The following is an 18,894-nucleotide window of genomic DNA, read 5'->3' as shown; positions in this document are numbered from 1 at the left end:
CAATTGATTGGGCATGATTTGGAAAGGCACACACCTGTCTATTTAAAAAGGTCCCACAGTTGCCAGTGTCAGAGCAAAAACCAAGCCATGAGGTCGAAGGAATTGTCTGTATAGCCGAGACAGGATTGTATCGAGGAGTGGTAGGCCACACAAGCTCACACAACGGGGTCGCAGAGTGCTGAAGTGTGTAAAAATAGTCTGTCAGACGCCATCTGCCCCAATGCATAGAACCACCTGTAAAGTTTGGTGGAGGAGGAATAATGGTTGGGGCTAAGCCCCTTAGTTTCAGTGAAGAGAATTATTAATGCTACAGCATTCAATCAAATTCTAGATGATACTGTGCAACCGTTTGGTGAACGCCCTTTCCCGTTTCAGCATGACAATGCTCCCGTGCACAAAACGAGGTCCATACAGAAGTGGTTTGTCGAGCTCAGTGTGGAAGAACTTGACTGGCCTGCACAGAGCCCTGACCTCAACCACATCAAACACTTTAGGGATAAATTGTAACGCCGACTGCAAGCCAGGCCTAATCGCCCAACATCGGTGCCCGGCCTCACTAAGGCTCATGGCTAAATGGAAGCAAGTCCCCGCAGCAATGTTCCAGCTTCTAGTGTAAAGCCTTCCCAGAAGAGTGGAGGCTGTTTAGGCAACAAAGGGGGGGGACCAACTCCATATGAATGCCCATGATTTTGTAATGAGATGTTTGACGAGCAGGTGTCCACATACCTTAATGAAAAGGAGACTATTTTTTGGCAGAGACAACAAAACAAAGCACATTTAAACAAAAATGACTTGCTGAACATTCCAGGATTTCACAAAGGACAGACGATGACACCGGCTCCAAAGTCAAACAATTATCAAGTTAGTTCTTCTTCTTCAAAAAAAAAAATCATATTTATTGATACTTGGAATACTAATGAAAAAATATTTTAGATTTTTTTTTATTTAAATGAGCCTATACAACACAGTTTAATAGTGCAAATAAAACATTCATAATTTAAGAATCTTTCCCAGTATCATTGCAGGGTAAGTGATAGAAATCTTTCTTTTCCTCTTTTTTTATTTTTTAAATTTTTTATAAACATGTGAGGCACAAGTTAGAGTTTAAGACAGAGATACTGCATTAAGACAACTTGCTCAAGTGCCTTGTTCACCAGCAACACCAGTCAGTCCACAATAGTGGGTGTATCAATATAATAACATATCCTTTAAGAAAACATATAGTTCAGACATTTTAAAAGACAGATAGGGAACACAGAATGCCAACGGAGAACCACATAAAAAAGGACTTTCTACTCCACCTCCTCATCTTCAGAGGTTTGAGAAGTTCACCTGGAACAGCAGCAAACAGAGTCTTTGGGGCAGCTTCCCAGACAAAGACTACGCTTAGTCCTGAACTAAAAAGCACTTTCAATCATTTAGCATCATTTTGGGTGCAGGACTAGGCTGAATATTTGTCTGGGAAACAGCCCCTTTGTGCATGTGTCAGGGCTCTGTGTGTTCCTGGTCACAAGAGGACTCTCTGCTGAAAAATCTTCTGTCCCTGATGGTTAGGCTTCCATCACAGTTTTCACAACTGCTGTCACAGGGTAGGGGGCTGGAGCTCTGGGGGACCCCCGAGTCATGGCTGTGGCCTAGACCTGATGATGTGGTGCTGGAGAGGCAGAGAGAATAGGATGAGAGCACTCAATGAGTAAAAGGTCAGAGGTCATGTGCCCATTTTGGCTTATACAATTTCTCCGTCAACAGTTCAGCAACTTTGTGCATTTATTCCATGGACAATCGTCTCTGTTGTGAGTCAATCAACGGATGACATTGAAAAACCATCGCTCAAGCCGTACATTTTGAACAAGAAATCACAACGTGCCTGTACGCTTACCTTTCGCCGTTCGAGTCGCAGTACTCCTTGCGGCTCTTCTCTACGGGGAAGCGTGTGCGGTGGCAGTCACTACACATCTGGATGGCCTGGGCCACTGTGTAGCGTGTCTGGCCCAAGACACACGCCTCCATCTTGGTCACGCTGAGCTGGGATTGGAGGAAAAGGTGCACTCTGCTGTCAGACAGCAGCAGGGGGTCCTGGAGGACACTGATGAGAAAGATCTAATTAATCATAAAGAACACCAGCCAAAAAACTAGCAGTAGATACATACAACGATCAAGAACACCATATACGGTTAAAGTCGGAAGTTTACATACAGCTTAGCCAAATACATTTAATCCTAGTAAAAATTCCCTGTCTTAGGTCAGTTAGGATCACCAGTTTATTTTAAGAATGTGAAATGTCAGAATAATAGTAGAGGGAATGACTTATTTCAGCTTTTATTTATTTCACCACATTCCCAGTGGATCAGAAGTTGACATACACTCAATTAGTATTTGGTAGCATTGCCTTAAATTGTTTAACTTGGGTCAAACATTTCGGGGAGCCTTGCACAAGCTTCCCACAATAAGTTGGGTGAATGTTGGCCCATTCCTCCCGACAGAGCTGGTGTAACTGGGTCAGGTTTGTAGGCCTCCTTGCTCGCACCTGCTTTTTCAGTTCTGCCCGCAAATGTTCTATAGGATTGAGGTCAGGGCTTTGTGATGGCCACTCCAATACCTTGACTTTGTTGTCCTTAAGCCATTTTGCCACAACTTTGGAAGGATGCTTGGGGTCATTGTCCATCTGGAAGACCCATTTACGACCAAGCTTTCTTTAACTTCCTGACTGATGTCTTGAGATGTTGCTTCAATAAATCCACATAATTTTCCTTCCACGATGCCATCTATTTTGTGAAGAGCACCAGTCCCTCCTACAGCAAAGCACCCCCACAACATGATGCTGCCACCCCGTGCTTCATGGTTGGGATGGTGTGCTTTGGCTTGCAAGCCTCCCACTTTTTCCTCCAAAACAAAATAATGGTCATTATGGCCAAACAGTTCTATTTTTCCAGAGGACATTTCTCCAAAAAGTTCCATCTTTGTCCCCATGTGCAGTTGCGAACCGTAGTCTGGCTTTTTTATGGCGGTTTTGGAGCAGTGGCTTCTTCCTTGCTGAGCGGCATTTCAGGTTATATAGGACCCGTTTTACTGTAGATATAGATCCCTTTGTACCTGTTTCTTCCAGCATCTTCACAAGGTCCTTTGCTGTTGTTCTGGGATTGATTTGCACTTTTCCCACCAAAGTATGTTCATCTCTAGGACACAGAACGAGTCACCTTCCTGAGCGGTATGAAGGCTGTGTGGTCCCATGGTGTTTATACTTGCGCACTATTGTTTGTACAGATGAACGTGGTACCTTCAGGCGTTTGGAAATTGCTCCCAAGGATGAACCAGACTTGTGGAGGTCTGAATCTTTTTTTCTGAGGTCTTGGCTGATTTCTTTAGATTTTCCCATGATGTCAAGCAAAGAGGCACGGAGTTTGAAGGTAGGCCTTGAAATACATCCACAGGTACATCTCCAATTGACTGAAAATATGTAAATTAGCCTATCAGAAGCTTCTAAAGCCATGACATCATTTTCTGGAATTTCCCAAGCAGTTTAAAGGCACAGTCAACTTAGTGTATGTAAACTTCTGACCCACTGGAATTGTGATAGTGAATTAATCTGTCTGCAAACAATTGTTAGAAAAATTACAAAGTAGATGTCCTAACCAACTTGCCAAAACTATAGTTTGTTAACAAGAAATTTGTGGAGTGGTTGAAAAACGAGTTTTAATGTGTTTAAGTGTATGTAACCTTCCGGCTTCAACTGTAAGTCTTAGAGACATTACAACAGTGTGTGTGAGGAGGTTGAATGAATTGTTATTCTGAGCACTCTGGTATCCTATGCCAAAGCACTACAACAGGAGAATTTGATAAGGAGATTGTAGTCTTTTCATCTGATTGTCAAACAATCAAAAGGGTTCCTGTACGCTACCCGCACACGACAGCGGATTGTCATTATCCCTACACTTACTTGTAGCCTGAAGTGATAAGTCTACTGCGGTCTGTGCGTGTCAGTCATCTCTGCCTTGGAAAAAATGTCAGTGTTTGTACCACGCCGCCTTCTAGAGCATATATACCACCTGTTTAAGTCCATTTTTTCATACGGCTCACTAGAACTTGGCAATGTGGACAAAATTCCATGTCGTGATAAATTGCCTGAATTGATGAAATAAATCAAATAGTATGTTTAAAATCCATTTTTATTCTAATTTAAAACTACTACTTTGGCAATGGTAGCCATCAATTGTCCCTTTAACCCATATCAGAAAACCTTCTAAATTTCAAACGTCACATTCCTCTAGTATAGGCTACTTATCGTAATGAAGGATATCAGCAAAATGCCGGCAATGAGTGAGTGATCGGTATGGTCAGTGTCGATCATTTTTGGCTTATCGTTTCAGCTCTATGGCTGACATGATAAATACCCACTGGTTGAACCAACGTGGAAGACAGTTGAACTGACGTTTGTCCCCAGTGGGTAATGTTGTAAAAGCCTACAGTTCCCTTGAAAGGTTTTAATTATTGTGATAGGCACATATTTTGCCAGGACAACGTACTGGACCGGCTTACTTTCCCTCCTGGTCATCAGTACATAATGTTTTCTGTTTCAACACGTTAAAAGTGTGGAGTGGAGGAAATTAATGAAGTAGCCACAAGATGGCGTTTGGTGCCATAAAACCATGGGTATAACTTTTATACAGGGCAAGTAGAGGGTTAACAAAAACAAATGTCAAAATACCAACAACAACAATAATAAACTGAATTAATTAGATAGCAGGCCTCAATTCCAAATAAATGGCTGCAGCAAATGTTTCCTAATGCACACAAGGGGGATCTACACCACAGATTGATATGGACTGCTTGACCTGATTACTAGAGGTAGGAAAACATCTGGCAAACTGACTTTGGTTGCATCAGACCCACCGATGGGCTATATCTAGATTCTAGCTCATCCCTTCAAGCCTTCTGAACATGCACAAACTGGTAGTCATTCGCAAGGCTGAGAGGGGAACTGAGGAGAGGAATAGAAGAGGACACTAACGTCTCTAGAAACTCCTGTAGACCCTTCATCCGCTGGTTGACCTGATAGGGGTTGTTCAGACTGAAGAACGGATTCCAGGGAGGTAATTTGGGCAACTCTCTGGAAAGAGACAACACGTTGAACACCTTATTGGATACACAAAACAGTGTAAAAATAATAATAATAATGCTTTATAATAAACTCAAGTCATAAGTTTGGACTTCATACAGTGTGACTAGTCGACCCCTGGTAAGGCTACAGTGTGACTAGTCGACCCCTGGTAAGGCTACAGTGTGACTAGTCGACCCCTGGTAAGGCTACAGTGTGACTAGTCGACCCCTGGTAAGGCTACAGTGTGACTAGTCGACCCCTGGTAAGGCTACAGTGTGACTAGTCGACCCCTGGTAAGGCTACAGTGTGACTAGTCGACCCCTGGTAAGGATACAGTGTGACTAGTCGACCCCTGGTAAGGATACAGTGTGACTAGTCGACCCCTGGTAAGGATACAGTGTGACTAGTCGACCCCTGGTAAGGATACAGTGACTAGTCGATACCCTGGTAAGGATACAGTGTGACTAGTCGATACCCTGGTAAGGATACAGTGTGACTAGTCGACCCCTGGTAAGGATACAGTGTGACTAGTCGATACCCTGGTAAGGATACAGTGTGACTAGTCGATACCCTGGTAAGGATACAGTGTGACTAGTCGATACCCTGGTAAGGATACAGTGTGACTAGTCGATACCCTGGTAAGGATACAGTGTGACTAGTCGATACCCTGGTAAGGATACAGTGTGACTAGTCGACCCCTGGTAAGGATACAGTGTGACTAGTCGACCCCTGGTAAGGATACAGTGTGACTAGTCGATACCCTGGTAAGGATACAGTGTGACTAGTCGATACCCTGGTAAGGATACAGTGTGACTAGTCGATACCCTGGTAAGGATACAGTGTGACTAGTCGATACCCTGGTAAGGATACAATGGGCAAGTGCCTACCCTGTGTATGCATCATTTCTTTAGGAATGAACAAATGATGCAGTGAAGAAGGCCATCAGTGAAGTATCCCAGGGTTATACGTACATGAGCATAGCATTGTCCTGCAGACGCTGCCGGAGCCAAACAAACTCACTGTACTGCCTACGCACACAGGAAGTCTTCTTCCTAAAACACATGCTATTGGTCTACACTCAGGAAGCAGGAAGAACAGACAGGAAGGAAGAGGTTGCCAGTAAATCTCTTCAGATTTCTCGTTATATCAGAAGCTGAAGATAATGTTTAATGATGATAATATGATCAAGCGGAGCGTGCCATGCAAGTACAGTACTCACATGTAAACAGATCTCGTAGTCGATGTGCGTGTGCCAGAAGTCATCTTTGTGGAACTGTGGATCTTGGACCCAAACACTGACAAACTCCTTCAAAAGCCCCCAAAACAAAGTGTTGTTCAGAGGCCTCAGATAGAAAAAAAGACAGAAACCACACACATCCCTATCTTTTCACACAAGAACAATGAGGCCACAGGATAGGAAACCTTTCAGCAGAAATATCACCTAACCTCCTCAATCATCCACAAAAAAAGCGAACATATAGGTCAAATCCACAAAATGAGATTGGCTTAATATGGAGAATGAATAAGATCACCAAAAGCTACAGCATGTGCACATTTTTGTTCCAGACCTGCATCAAAATACTAACCAAGAATATTAGCTCTGGTTAAATAACAAAAGCTCTCCGGGAGCAGGATTAGTGACTACTGCTGTAATAGAGTAATGACAGACGGATCGATCACGCACCTGTTTCATTAGACTGTCAATCCTGTCCATTGTAGAATGGAATCTGAGGGGACAGAGACAGGGCAGAGACAATTGGGAAACAGTGAGGCAAGAATGAGATAACATGTTGTGCTTTCGTCTAGTAACCAGTGTCTCTATGCAGTTATATGAGTCAGTTATATGAGTCAGTTATATGACACGAAGTGTTTTTTTCTCACAGAAAAACAGATGCACTCAGCAATGTTTAATCAAACAGTCTAAGTCCACTGTTCTCAACCCAAGATGCCCAAAAGAGCACAGGGCGTATTTTGGCAAAACAGCAAACCTCAACTGCTTAGAGAAGAACAACCTAAACTGCATGAGCGCTCTAACAACACAAGCCATTGTAAAAAAAAAAAAAAAGGTAAAAATGTCCTAGGAAGTGGATTTGCTGCGAGAAGAGAAATCTGCCTTATCCATAAACAGCTTACCCACTCAGTGATAAAACAGCACAACACAGCCCTGTAAACAATACAAAGCCTAGGTAAGCATGCGGCACGCTGCAAACGAGTAAAGCTACAAGGTATACAGGACTAGGTTAAACACTGACACAAATTCCATTCATATAAAACAAGGTTTATACTGTACTGGCAAACTTTGGAAAGTATAGACCTTTGTAAAGGCTTTTGAGAACGAGTGGAAGTGAACCCTGGAACGCCAAAGATCTTCTGGTGCGTCTGTAAACAGCTGTTCCATTGCGGCTATAAACAGCTAGCTAGCTAACTTAGTCTAGTTCTCTCAAGGTTCAAATTACAATAGTATTTGCGGGTGGGATGGTCCTTACGTCCAGGGACAAATATATTTTAGAAAATTCAAGTTGACAGAAGCATCGCATGCATTGTCTGAATGAATATTAACGTTAGCAGCAGGAGGCGGCGGCACCAGGATTATGTGTAGCACATGGTTAACTATAATAGGTGGGTACATTGTTAATGTCAGCTAGCTAGCTACATATAAGTATGATAGACAGCCATCCAATATGTGTTTTCAAACGTTAGCTTGATCTGCTAAAAACAATGTTAGCTACCTAGCTAGTGAACAGATTGAGTCCCAAAGAGAGAAATGGGACAATACAAAAACACAACTGCAGCGGAATATCCAATGGTATATCACCTGAGTATAATGAAGTACGTCCTGGTCTAATTGAGATGTTTCCTAACCTTGGTTACAGAGACCCGTGAAAGCTGTTACACTGTCTGCGGATGAAGGTCCCAACGAATGTGCCAAGTCCTGGAGAGACTAACGGGTCTCTCTCCAATGGGTTATATATGCTATTGGTTTACTGTTACAGTTGGTTGTAGGACTACAAAAATACTGTTAAAAGTATCAATGCATAGACGTAGAAAATGCATGGCCAACCTTGCTCCCAGAGATCTAGCTGCTGGTTTCTGTTCCGGCCCAACCCTGACATTCTGCTTATTATTTGTATTAGAGACACTATTCAATCATCTTGTTTTGGAATAAGATGAACGTCTAAACACACAAAACCATGACCTTTGTTGGGATAGGATAACAGTACTTCAGATCTCAGGGTGGGTGACATCACCACACCATGGATACTAGGGCTTGGCTTCACTTCGTCTTTCCTTGATTGCTCACATCCTATCTGCCCACCTGTATTGGAGGAGAATGTACAAGGTTCCTCCCCTCTGATCTTCTCCAATGGGTTTTTAGAAGGAGGAGAGGAAGGATGATTTGAAAAAGAGCCTAGCACTCACTAGCTCACGTGCTACACATTCAGCCCTCTGCTAAACCCACTGACCTCCTCCTCCACATCAACCTCAGCAGCCAGCAGAGCCAACTGTGTGAACTAAGTCAATCTAGCACCCACATAATTCATTTTAAAAGGCATTCATTCTGCTAAACTGACTCCGATCACACCGTCGGCAGGTGAGTTCTACTGTTGGTGGCATAGGAGGTGAAAGGGGTGTGACTGTAGCAGAGGTAAGCTGCAGGTGAGTTCTACTGTGGGGTGTGACTGTAGCAGAGGTAAGCTGCAGGTGAGTTCTACTGTGGGGTGTGACTGTAGCAGAGGTAAGCTGCAGGTGAGTTCTACTGTGGGGTGTGACTGTAGCAGAGGTAAGCTGCAGGTGAGTTCTACTGTGGGGTGTGACTGTAGCAGAGGTAAGCTGCAGGTGAGTTCTACTGTGGGGTGTGACTGTAGCAGAGGTAAGCTGCAGGTGAGTTATACTGTCAGTGGCGTAGGAGGTGAAAGGGGAGTGACTGTAGCAGAGGTAAGCTGCAGGTGAGTTCTAGTAGCCTCTGATGTCACCCCCCCCCCCTGTCATGAATGTATCTACAGTATATTTTAATACCGTAAGCATCTCAGCTGCGGGAGGATCTCAGCTGCGGGAGGATCTCCTCCTGCAATTTTGTGCTGATTTGCTTCATTCTACAGTCTTACTTCTACAGTGGTTGGCATGGTAGCGACAAGTGTCATTGGATTAGGGTTTGCGCCATACAGGGATGGAACTCATACATTACAGGGCTACTCTGCAGTCCATGTAAAAGTGACACTTCACTGTGGTCACTCTCCAGGGTATGTCTCTCTTGCCTCCACTATCCGTGCTCTACCCTTTTGGTTACAGTGGATGTGAGATGATTTATGTCATGCATGCCCAATTTAGACATACAGTATGATTGGATTAGTATTGGCCTAGTGGGCATGTCCAATGAATAGGGATGTTACCATTTTCACGATAAACCACAATAAAATTCCTGATGATTATTATTACCGTTTCAAATTATCATTAAAACTGTGTTTGATTACCACGGTTTGAAAAACTCACAGTAAATACTGTCCAGCATCAACCAAAGTTAGCAACAGTCTGACGCAGGCGCAGCGTGCAATGTGGGTTTTGTTTTGGGTGAAAAAACATGGCGGAAGGCAGTGACAGCACTCTGGAGATTTTTCGGCCTTCTAAGAGGACCAAATCTGAAGTGTGGTCGTATTTGAAGTTTTACAAGAGTGCTGAGGGAAACTTAAATCAAAGATGGTCACCCTGTCTGCAGAACATGCAAAATAAAAATAAAATAAAACATTTAAAAAAAAATATTATTTAAATCGCTGCGAAAGGACCCTTCAAATCTCTTGAGTCATCTTCGTGACCACCACCCACTACTTTATAGCGAATGCAAGTTAAGTTAACTTTTAGCTCAATGCATGATGTGGGGACTTCGGAATGTGGGAAAATGTCATGATTTGTCTGTCCAACTGGCTAATAGCTTGTGAATAATGTAAACTGAAGCTTTCAGTGTTACCTACTCTTGTAAAGACACTACACGCTGTTCTGCTGCTGTATGTGTCGTGTGTCTGCAGACTCTATTCACTCATTGCACACAATAACACGTTATGTAGTTTAGTCACCCAACCAACATATATTGTTCAATTCAAATTCAGCCGATGTTGACTTGGTTGTAAAAGTGTTCCAACAGGAGACTCCTATATTTATGTCAATTGTTGGGCTCACTGCAATTACTATCACTGTCTTCTTAAGACTCATTTGTATTTATGTCAATAGTGCATGGGGTTATTGCATATACTCAAATACAACACAGAAAATAGACTGTCTGTGTGAATAATAATGTAACACTACAAATACATTTACTATTCCCTTGTTTACAATGGGAGTGCAGCAGGCAAACCTAGTGATGCTACTGGTCCCTCATCTACAGTTGTGACAAACACTGAGCAAGCATTTAAAAGGCAGGCTGCTTACGCACGCACATCAAAACATGCTCAAGACCTCACTGCAGCCCTTTCCTATTACATTGCAAAGGACATGATGCCATTTCATATTGTTGAGAGGCCTGGCTTTCTGAGGCTGATGAAGGTTGCCGTGCCTCACTACAAAGTGCCATCACCAACATTATTTTACAAGACTGAAATCCCAAATCTGTACAACCAGGTTAAAGCTGATGTTGGAAAAAGTTTGGCTCAAGGCACATGGTTTGCTGCAACTACTGACCTCTGGAGTAGTCAACCCTACATCAGCTTCACTATCCATTACCTCACCCCAGACTGGCAACTAGAATCAAACTGCCTGGAAACACAGTTCTTCCCAGAAGATCACTTGGCTCACAACATCAGTTTTTTTGAGAATATGCTGGAAGAGTGGTGGTGGTGGTGGTGTGTGTGTGTGTGGGGGGGGTCATCAACAAAAAATACCTGGTCTGCATAACCACAGACAATGCAACAAACATGACCAAGGCTTTTGAAGAGTTCTGTGGCTTGGGTGCTTTGGCCATCATTTTAAGCAGGCCATCTCAAGGGCTTTGAAAATTCAGAGAGTTGACACAGCAGTCAAGGCCTGCCATCATCTGGTCCAAGGCTTCTTGCGGAGCTGGAAGAGAAAGAGGGAATTGAGAGAAAAGCAAGCTGCCCTCAAGATGCCACAGAAGGCTCAGATCCATGATGATGTGGTAACCCGATGGGGATCTAAACACAAGATGCTTGAGCGTTTCCTCAGCCAACAGCAGCCAGTCTGTGTGACACTGGCTGGAGAAAGAGGAACATGGCATCTGATGCCCAAGGATGCCGACATAACTGTCATGGGAGCAACTGTGCCAGCTCCTTGAACCTCTGAGAAAGTTTACAGATGCACTTGCTTCGGAGACACGAGTGACACCATCTGCCATCAAGCCTGTCCTAGACCACATCACCCATGATGTTCTGGTGGAAAAGGATACAGAGCCATCCCTGACCAAGGAGATGAAAAGGATACAGAGCCATCCCTGACCAAGGAGATGATACAGAGCCATCCCTGACCAAGGAGATGAAAAGGATACAGAGCCATCCCTGACCAAGGAGATGATACAGAGCCATCCCTGACCAAGGAGATGAAAAGGATACAGAGCCATCCCTGACCAAGGAGATGAAAAGGATACAGAGCCATCCCTGACCAAGGAGATGAAAAGGATACAGAGCCATCCCTGACCAAGGAGATGAAAAGGATACAGAGCCATCCCTGACCAAGGAGATGAAAAGGATACAGAGCCATCCCTGACCAAGGAGATGAAAAGGATGCAGAGCCATCCCTGACCAAGGAGATGAAAAGGATACAGAGCCATCCCTGACCAAGGAGATGAAAAGGATACAGAGCCATCCCTGACCCAGGAAATGAAAAGGATACAGAGTCATCCCTGACCAAGGAGATGAAAAGGATACAGAGCCATCCCTGACCAAGGAGATGAAAAGGATGCAGAGCCATCCCTGACCAAGGAGATGAAAAGGATACAGAGCCATCCCTGACCAAGGAGATGAAAAGGATACAGAGCCATCCCTGACCAAGGAGATGAAAAGGATACAGAGCCATCCCTGACCAAGGAGATGAAAAGGATGCAGAGCCATCCCTGACCAAGGAGATGAAAAGGATACAGAGCCATCCCTGACCAAGGAGATGAAAAGGATGCAGAGCCATCCCTGACCAAGGAGATGAAAAGGATACAGAGCCATTCCTGACCAAGGAGATGATACAGAGCCATCCCTGACCAAGGAGATGAAAAGGATACAGAGCCATTCCTGACCCAAGAGATGAAAAGGATACAGAGCCATCCCTGAAACAGGAGATGAAAAGGGTAATGAGAGAAGACCTTAACAACAGATAAACAGAGAAAGCAAAGAGTCATGCACATGGCTTGTTTCATTGACCCCCGCTTCAAAAGGAGCTTTTTAGATGAGCCTGCAAAAGTTGACACTGACAGCTGTGTCTAGGAGGCCTTGAAGCTGACAGCTGTGTCTAGGAGGCCTTGAAGCTGACAGCTGTGTCCAGGAGGCCTTGAAGCTGACAGCTGTGTCCAGGAGGCCTTGAAGCTGACAGCTGTGTCCAGGAGGCCTTGAAGCTGACAGCTGTGTCCAGGAGGCCTTGAAGCTGGCAGCTGCACAAGTCAGGGAAGAACCACAAAGCACCAGCAGCACCTCCACCACCAACACCCCCACAGCGGCATCGGAGGGGAAAGGCCTGGCTGGGATGCTGAGAAAGATCACCTTGACAGAGTGAAAGAAGCGATCAAGGTCTACCTGTCTCTGCCACCCATTCCAGCAGAACAGGATCCACTGGTGTGGTGGAGGGGCCATGCATCAGAGCTGCCTCACCTTGCCAGGAAGCTTTGGTGTATCCGAGCAACCAGTGTGCCATCAGAGAGTGTTCAGTGCCAGCAGGCACATTGTTCTTACATGCACATTGGATGTGTTTACATATGGTTGTATTGTTCTTACATGCACATTGGATGTGTTTACATATGGTTGTATTGTTCTTACATGCACATTGGATGTGTTTACATATGGTTGTATTGTTCTCACATGCACATTGGATGTGTTTACATATGGTTGTATTGTTCTTACATCCACATTGGATGTGTTTACATATGGTTGTATTGTTCTGACATGCACATTGGATGTGTTTACATATGGTTGTATTGTTCTTACATCCACATTGGATGTGTTTACATATGGTTGTATTGTTCTTACATGCACATTGGATGTGTTTACATATGGTTGTATTGTTCTTACATCCACATTGGATGTGTTTACATATGGTTGTATTGTTCTTACATGCACATTGGATGTGTTTACATATGGTTGTATTGTTCTTACATGCACATTGGATGTGTTTACATATGGTTGTATTGTTCTTACATGCACATTGGATGTGTTTACATATGGTTGTATTGTTCTTACATGCACATTGGATGTGTTTACATATGGTTGTATTGTTCTTACATGCACATTGGATGTGTTTACATATGGTTGTATTGTTCTTACATCCACATTGGATGTGTTTACATATGGTTCTATTGTTCTTACATGCACATTGGATGTGTTTACATATGGTTGTATTGTTCTTACATCCACATTGGATGTGTTTACATATGGTTGTATTGTTCTTACATGCACATTGGATGTGTTTACATATGGTTGTATTGTTCTTACATCCACATTGGATGTGTTTACATATGGTTGTATTGTTCTTACATGCACATTGGATGTGTTTACATATGGTTGTATTGTTCTTACATCCACATTGGATGTGTTTACATATGGTTGTATTGTTCTCACATGCACATTGGATGTGTTTACATATGGTTGTATTGTTCTTACATCCACATTGGATGTGTTTACATATGGTTGTATTGTTCTTACATGCACATTGGATGTGTTTACATATGGTTGTATTGTTCTTACATGCACATTGGATGTGTTTACATATGGTTGTATTGTTCTTACATCCACATTGGATGTGTTTACATATGGTTGTATTGTTCTCACATGCACATTGGATGTGTTTACATATGGTTGTATTGTTCTTACATCCACATTGGATGTGTTTACATATGGTTGTATTGTTCTTACATGCACATTGGATGTGTTTACATATGGTTGTATTGTTCTTACATGCACATTGGATGTGTTTACATATGGTTGTATTGTTCTTACATGCACATTGCTTTACTTGTGTTGCTTTTATATGCACATTTGATTTGCTTACTTAAGGTTGTGTTCATTTAAACCTGCACTAGGGAAACTTTTACCTCATGGTGCCATCTTTAACATTACTGTTATTATTTGAATGTTTATCTACACAAAAAAGTGCTGCTATTTTATTTGTTTGTTGATTTCAATATAAAACTTGGTGAAATGATTTCAGTTTAAAAAAATGTAAAATCCTGTCTCGGAGCTCTTCAGACAATTGCTTCGACATCATGGCTTGGTTTTTGCTCTGACATGCACTGTCAACTGTGGGACCTTCTATAGACAGGTTGTGTGCCTTTCCAAATCATGTTCAATCAATTGACTTGACCACAGGTGGACTCCCATCTCAAAGATGATCAATGGAAACAGGATGCACCTGAGCTAAATTCCGAGTGTCATAGCAAATGGTCTGAATATTTATGTACATTTTTAATACATTTGCAAAAATGTCTAAAACCTGTTTTTGCTTTGTCATTATTGGGTATTGTGTGTAGGTTGATATTTTTCTTCTATTTAATCCATTTTAGAATAAGGCTGTCACATAACAAAATGTGGAAAAAGGGAAGGTCTGAATACTCCGAATGCACCGTATACACAAAAGTATGTGGACACCCCTTTGAATTAGTGGATTCGGCTATTTCAACCACTGTATAGTGTATCATAGAATGCCTCCTTTCCAACAAGGGAGTTTGTCAAATTTCTGCCCTGCTAGAGCTGCTCCGGTCAACTGTAAGTGTCGTTATTGTAAAGTGGAAACGTCTAGGAGCAACACCGGCTCAGCCGCGAAGTGGTAGGCCACACAAGCTCACAGAACAGGATCGCCGAGTGCTGAAGCACGTAAAAATCTGTCGAACGCCATCTGCCCCAATGCATTGTGCCAACTGTAAAGTTTGTTGGAGAAATAATGGTCTGGGGCTGTTATTCCATGTGAAGGGAATTCTTAACGCTATAGCATACATTGACATTCTAGACAATTCTGTCCTTCCAACTTTGTGGAAGGCCCTTTCCTGTTTCAGCATGACAATGCTCCCGTGCACAAAATGAAGTCCATACAGAAATGGTTTGTCGAGATCAGTGTGGAAGAACTTGACTGGCCTGCGCAAAGCCCTGACCTCAACCCCAACGAACATTTGAATGAATTGGAACACCGACTACGAACCAGGCCTAATCTCCCAACCTCACTAATGCTCGTGGCTAAATGGAAGCAAGTCCTGGCAGCAAAAAGGGGGGGGGGGGGGGGGGGGGGGGGGGGGTAATTCCTGCAGCTAGCTGACTTATGTAAACAATGTGGCTGTCAAACATTGGAATCGTATGCTAGCTACATTTAGTTTAGTTATATTTTTGGCTGTCGTGTTAGAAATGTATCTAGCTGGCTAACAAGGTAAGCTGATTTTTCCTCTACATCATGCTAGCTAACTCTGTGGTTACTTGCTGTGCTAGCCTAATGTAACACCACCAGTCTATTAAAGAGACAGAACATTGAAGAAGAACTGGGCAAAAGACATGCTACAATAGGCAAATGTTAATTGGACATCAATGGATATTGGTTTGTTGAGAAAATAAATCAAGAACTGCTAAAACATTTCCCACTTCTAATGAAATAACACTGAACATTTGAATTAATAATGAGATTTATAGAACCTGGGAGACTATTTCTTTATCCATGTCCCCTAGGGCCCGGGGCCACATCTTGTTTTTGGAGAGCCAATCTTTCAGGGTACAGTGGACTCATTTTTCCTTACAACAAGAGCTATTCACATTTCAGAGAGACTCATGTTTCCTCCACTCCCTGCCACTTCCAAGAACTGAGGACAGGGTACAGGGATAATTAACCTACTCAAGCAGTGCCCTGTCTAATGCCAACCTCTCAACAGAAAAGGCTATCAACTAACCCAATCCTACTAAACATCACATGATATTATTCGTGCCACTATTGGCCAGTTAACAGCACAACATATCATCTAATTTACTGAGATTGAGTTAAACTCCCTATGCATGGCTAACTTTACACAGCATGACTGACTGATAACATGTAGATATGCATCAACAAATCTGCCAAATCAGTTATCTGCCACAGAATTGAATACATTGCGTATAATTCTATGGTAACCTATTGATAATAATTCAATAGTCATTGTACCAGGAATGCAGAGCTGTGTCTGAATTATTGTTCACATTGGCAGTTTGAAGTGACTCAAATCCAACAACAACAAAAATTGCATATACAATATTCATTTTTTTCCCTGCAGTCTGATGTTCCAAGCTACGTTTCAAACTCCCTTCGTTGGTGGTTTGAAGTCAGACAAATCTTATTCCTGCCCATGCGACTTGGTCAAATCTGATTTACTTGCCCTCAACTGTTTTTTAGACTTATTTGGCATATCTTGATTCTTGCTAATTACTCTGTTGGCAGTTTTCCCAGAAAATGTGGTAGCTAACGCGCTTGTTATTTGTTTACAAACACATTAGTGAATGTGCTAGAAAACTAAACAGCTGCTGTGGCTAGCTAAAAATGCCTCGTTTTGAAAGAAAGATCATCTCATCCTTTGAGGCTTTAAAAGTGTTCTTACACTTTGATTTTAAACATTCAAAGCCACTGGGAAACGTCCATGGCAGACTGTTGTCACCTTATCTTGCTACATATTTTTTGATTGATAGGAAGCATGAGCACCACCAATCCGGCGACACCACCGTGCACACACCTGTCGTTACTATGACAACTAGTGTAGCCATGTCAGCAAATGACTGCCATCTAAAAACTAAAAACACACACACAAATCCGATTTGGTTACTTGCTGTTTGGACAGTCAGTATTCCAAAACGGATTTAAAAACAAAACTGATTTGAGCATTAAGGCAGTGTGAACAATGCTTGATAGCATCAAGCAGCTTAGGGCTGTTTACAACCAGAGCTCAATCAAAATAGCAAAAATGTTTCTAGGATGTGCAAATTAAAGTATAAATTACGGGAAGTCCACCATAACGAAATTACGACTCCGATTTTTCACTTTAAAATGTATGCCAACCAAAAAACATTGATTTCAAAGTTTAACAAATCATGAAACTTTATGCACAATGACTGCTTTGAACAATTTACACAGAAAAAAAAACGTACTGGAAAAACTACAGATGCAAAGTTTGGTAACAGAATTACGGTAAAATCTCCCTCAGTTCTCCCTGTATATGCAGTTCTTCCTGTAAATGTGTTTTTGTAAAAATGTCGCTAGAAATTGTTAAAAGTAGCCTGATTTGTTCAACCTTGAAATTAATGGTTTTTGGAATTGCCCTTATACAACTACTTGAACAACATCCTAATGTTTGAAAAGAGACAGCCTTTCTTCATTATGTTGAGTTATATTTGACAGTTATAAACATTTATTTGTTGCGAATGTAATGCGAGTTTGCTTGGAAGCAATTGGAGAAAGTGTGACAAACAGACAGATATGTTCGCCTGCAATAAGGTTCAATTCTGCACCTAGATAGGCTAAGCAGCAATAACATCAATCACGCTGCAAAATTACAAAACAATTGAGAAATTGTGATTGCCTTCGAGGTAGACTAAATTTGATTGGCATTTGAACCGTTGCAAACGCACGAGCCACACATTAGAAACACACCAGGGAAACCATGGCAGTTGGATAACTTCTCACCAAATGAAAAGCATGCTATCTCTGGTAATATAGCACTACGTTTCTTCTTACCCTTCAGCTGGCAATTCGTTCGATATGACTTGGTGCCGCTGGGGCGGACTTGATTTCTTCGCTGCTTGCTCTGTTCGCGGTTAAACCGACTGTAGTTGTTGTCTGAAAAACTTGAGGATGACGCGCCCGCTCTGTTCATTCATTTTGCTCGTGCACGTTCCTGGTCTGAAATCAGGGAGTGTTTTAACCAAAACTTCAGTGCACAACAACGCATTTAAAAACAAATCGAACAATCCTTTGACTGAGCTACAGGAGAGGATACATCTTTCTTTGCTGAACACCCCCCCATAGGCAGTACGTAGCCTCACACCGGAAATCCATCCAGCACACTGGAGGCGACGAAATAAGGGAGCCCATTCATTTTCAATGAAGGGAAACAAAGTTGGCTGGGAAGCAAAGTGGGCGGGGGACCGTGACCAGGTTAGGACCAACATTTGAAAGCCTAACTTTTGTTCAATACATACATCGTGTACTCCGCGACATCGCCGTGCTATTGACCAATCGTAGCTCACTATAGTTTCCAGCCCCTACTGCATTTTGCCGGCGGCAGGTAGCCTAGTGGTCAGAGCTGTTGGACCAGTAAACGAAAGGTTTCTAGATCAAATCCCTGAGCTGACGAGGTAAACATCTGTCGTTCTGCCTCTGAACAAGGCAGTTAACCCACTGTTCCAGGGCCATCATTGTAAATAAGAATTTGTTCTTAACTGACTTGCCTGTTTAAATAAGTAAAACATAGACTTGATTGATTGAGATTGACGCATGTGTGCATCAAGACTCTTAAGTATTTTAAGGACAACTTCCTTATTATGATAATGACGTATCAACCATCACATGCAGAAACAAAGAAGAAGAAAATGGATGGATGGATGAAAATGGATGGATGGATGAAAATGGATGGATGGATGAGAGCAAATCCCTTATGC

General features: G+C 42.6%; 1 protein-coding gene across 3 annotated transcripts; it reads right to left on the bottom strand.

Moving 5' to 3' along the window:
• Window positions 1-207: 207 nt before the first annotated feature.
• On the bottom strand, window positions 208-18,384 carry LOC118936620 (sorting nexin-10A-like). 3 transcript variants are annotated; one of them, XM_036971575.1, is made up of 8 exons: window positions 7,413-7,564; window positions 7,232-7,262; window positions 6,783-6,825; window positions 6,318-6,404; window positions 6,070-6,170; window positions 5,009-5,107; window positions 1,880-2,086; window positions 208-1,654 (listed from the first exon to the last, which is right to left on the bottom strand). In XM_036971575.1, the coding sequence occupies exons 3-8, from the start codon at window positions 6,810-6,812 to the stop codon at window positions 1,486-1,488; spliced, it is 693 nt and encodes a 230-aa protein (XP_036827470.1). In that variant the 5' UTR covers window positions 6,813-6,825; window positions 7,232-7,262; window positions 7,413-7,564; the 3' UTR covers window positions 208-1,485. The 3 variants fall into 3 exon arrangements, with proteins under 3 accessions (XP_036827470.1, XP_036827471.1, XP_036827469.1); XM_036971576.1 differs by lacking the exon at window positions 7,232-7,262 and having other exon boundaries at window positions 7,413-7,565; XM_036971574.1 differs by lacking the exons at window positions 7,232-7,262; window positions 7,413-7,564 and adding an exon at window positions 17,972-18,384 and having other exon boundaries at window positions 211-1,654.
• Between the last annotated feature and the right edge of the window lie 510 nt (window positions 18,385-18,894).

The sequence above is a fragment of the Oncorhynchus mykiss genome, chromosome 32, assembly GCF_013265735.2.
Source record: "Oncorhynchus mykiss isolate Arlee chromosome 32, USDA_OmykA_1.1, whole genome shotgun sequence".
Lineage (NCBI taxonomy): Eukaryota > Metazoa > Chordata > Actinopteri > Salmoniformes > Salmonidae > Oncorhynchus > Oncorhynchus mykiss.
Note: the sequence above shows the minus strand (reverse complement) of the source record. Positions and strands in the feature narration are given on the sequence as shown.

What these genes read in the sequence shown, in the direction of transcription:
- LOC118936620 (XM_036971574.1), bottom strand. Translation starts at nt 6,812, where the DNA reads ATGGACAGGATTGACAGTCTAATGAAACAG. An exon ending in ACTACGAGATCTGTTTACAT is followed by an intron (nt 6,171 to 6,317) that starts GTGAGTACTGTA and finishes TCCTGAGTGTAG; the next exon opens with ACCAATAGCATGTGTTTTAG. An exon ending in TGCGACTCGAACGGCGAAAG is followed by an intron (nt 1,655 to 1,879) that starts GTAAGCGTACAG and finishes CTGCCTCTCCAG; the next exon opens with CACCACATCATCAGGTCTAG.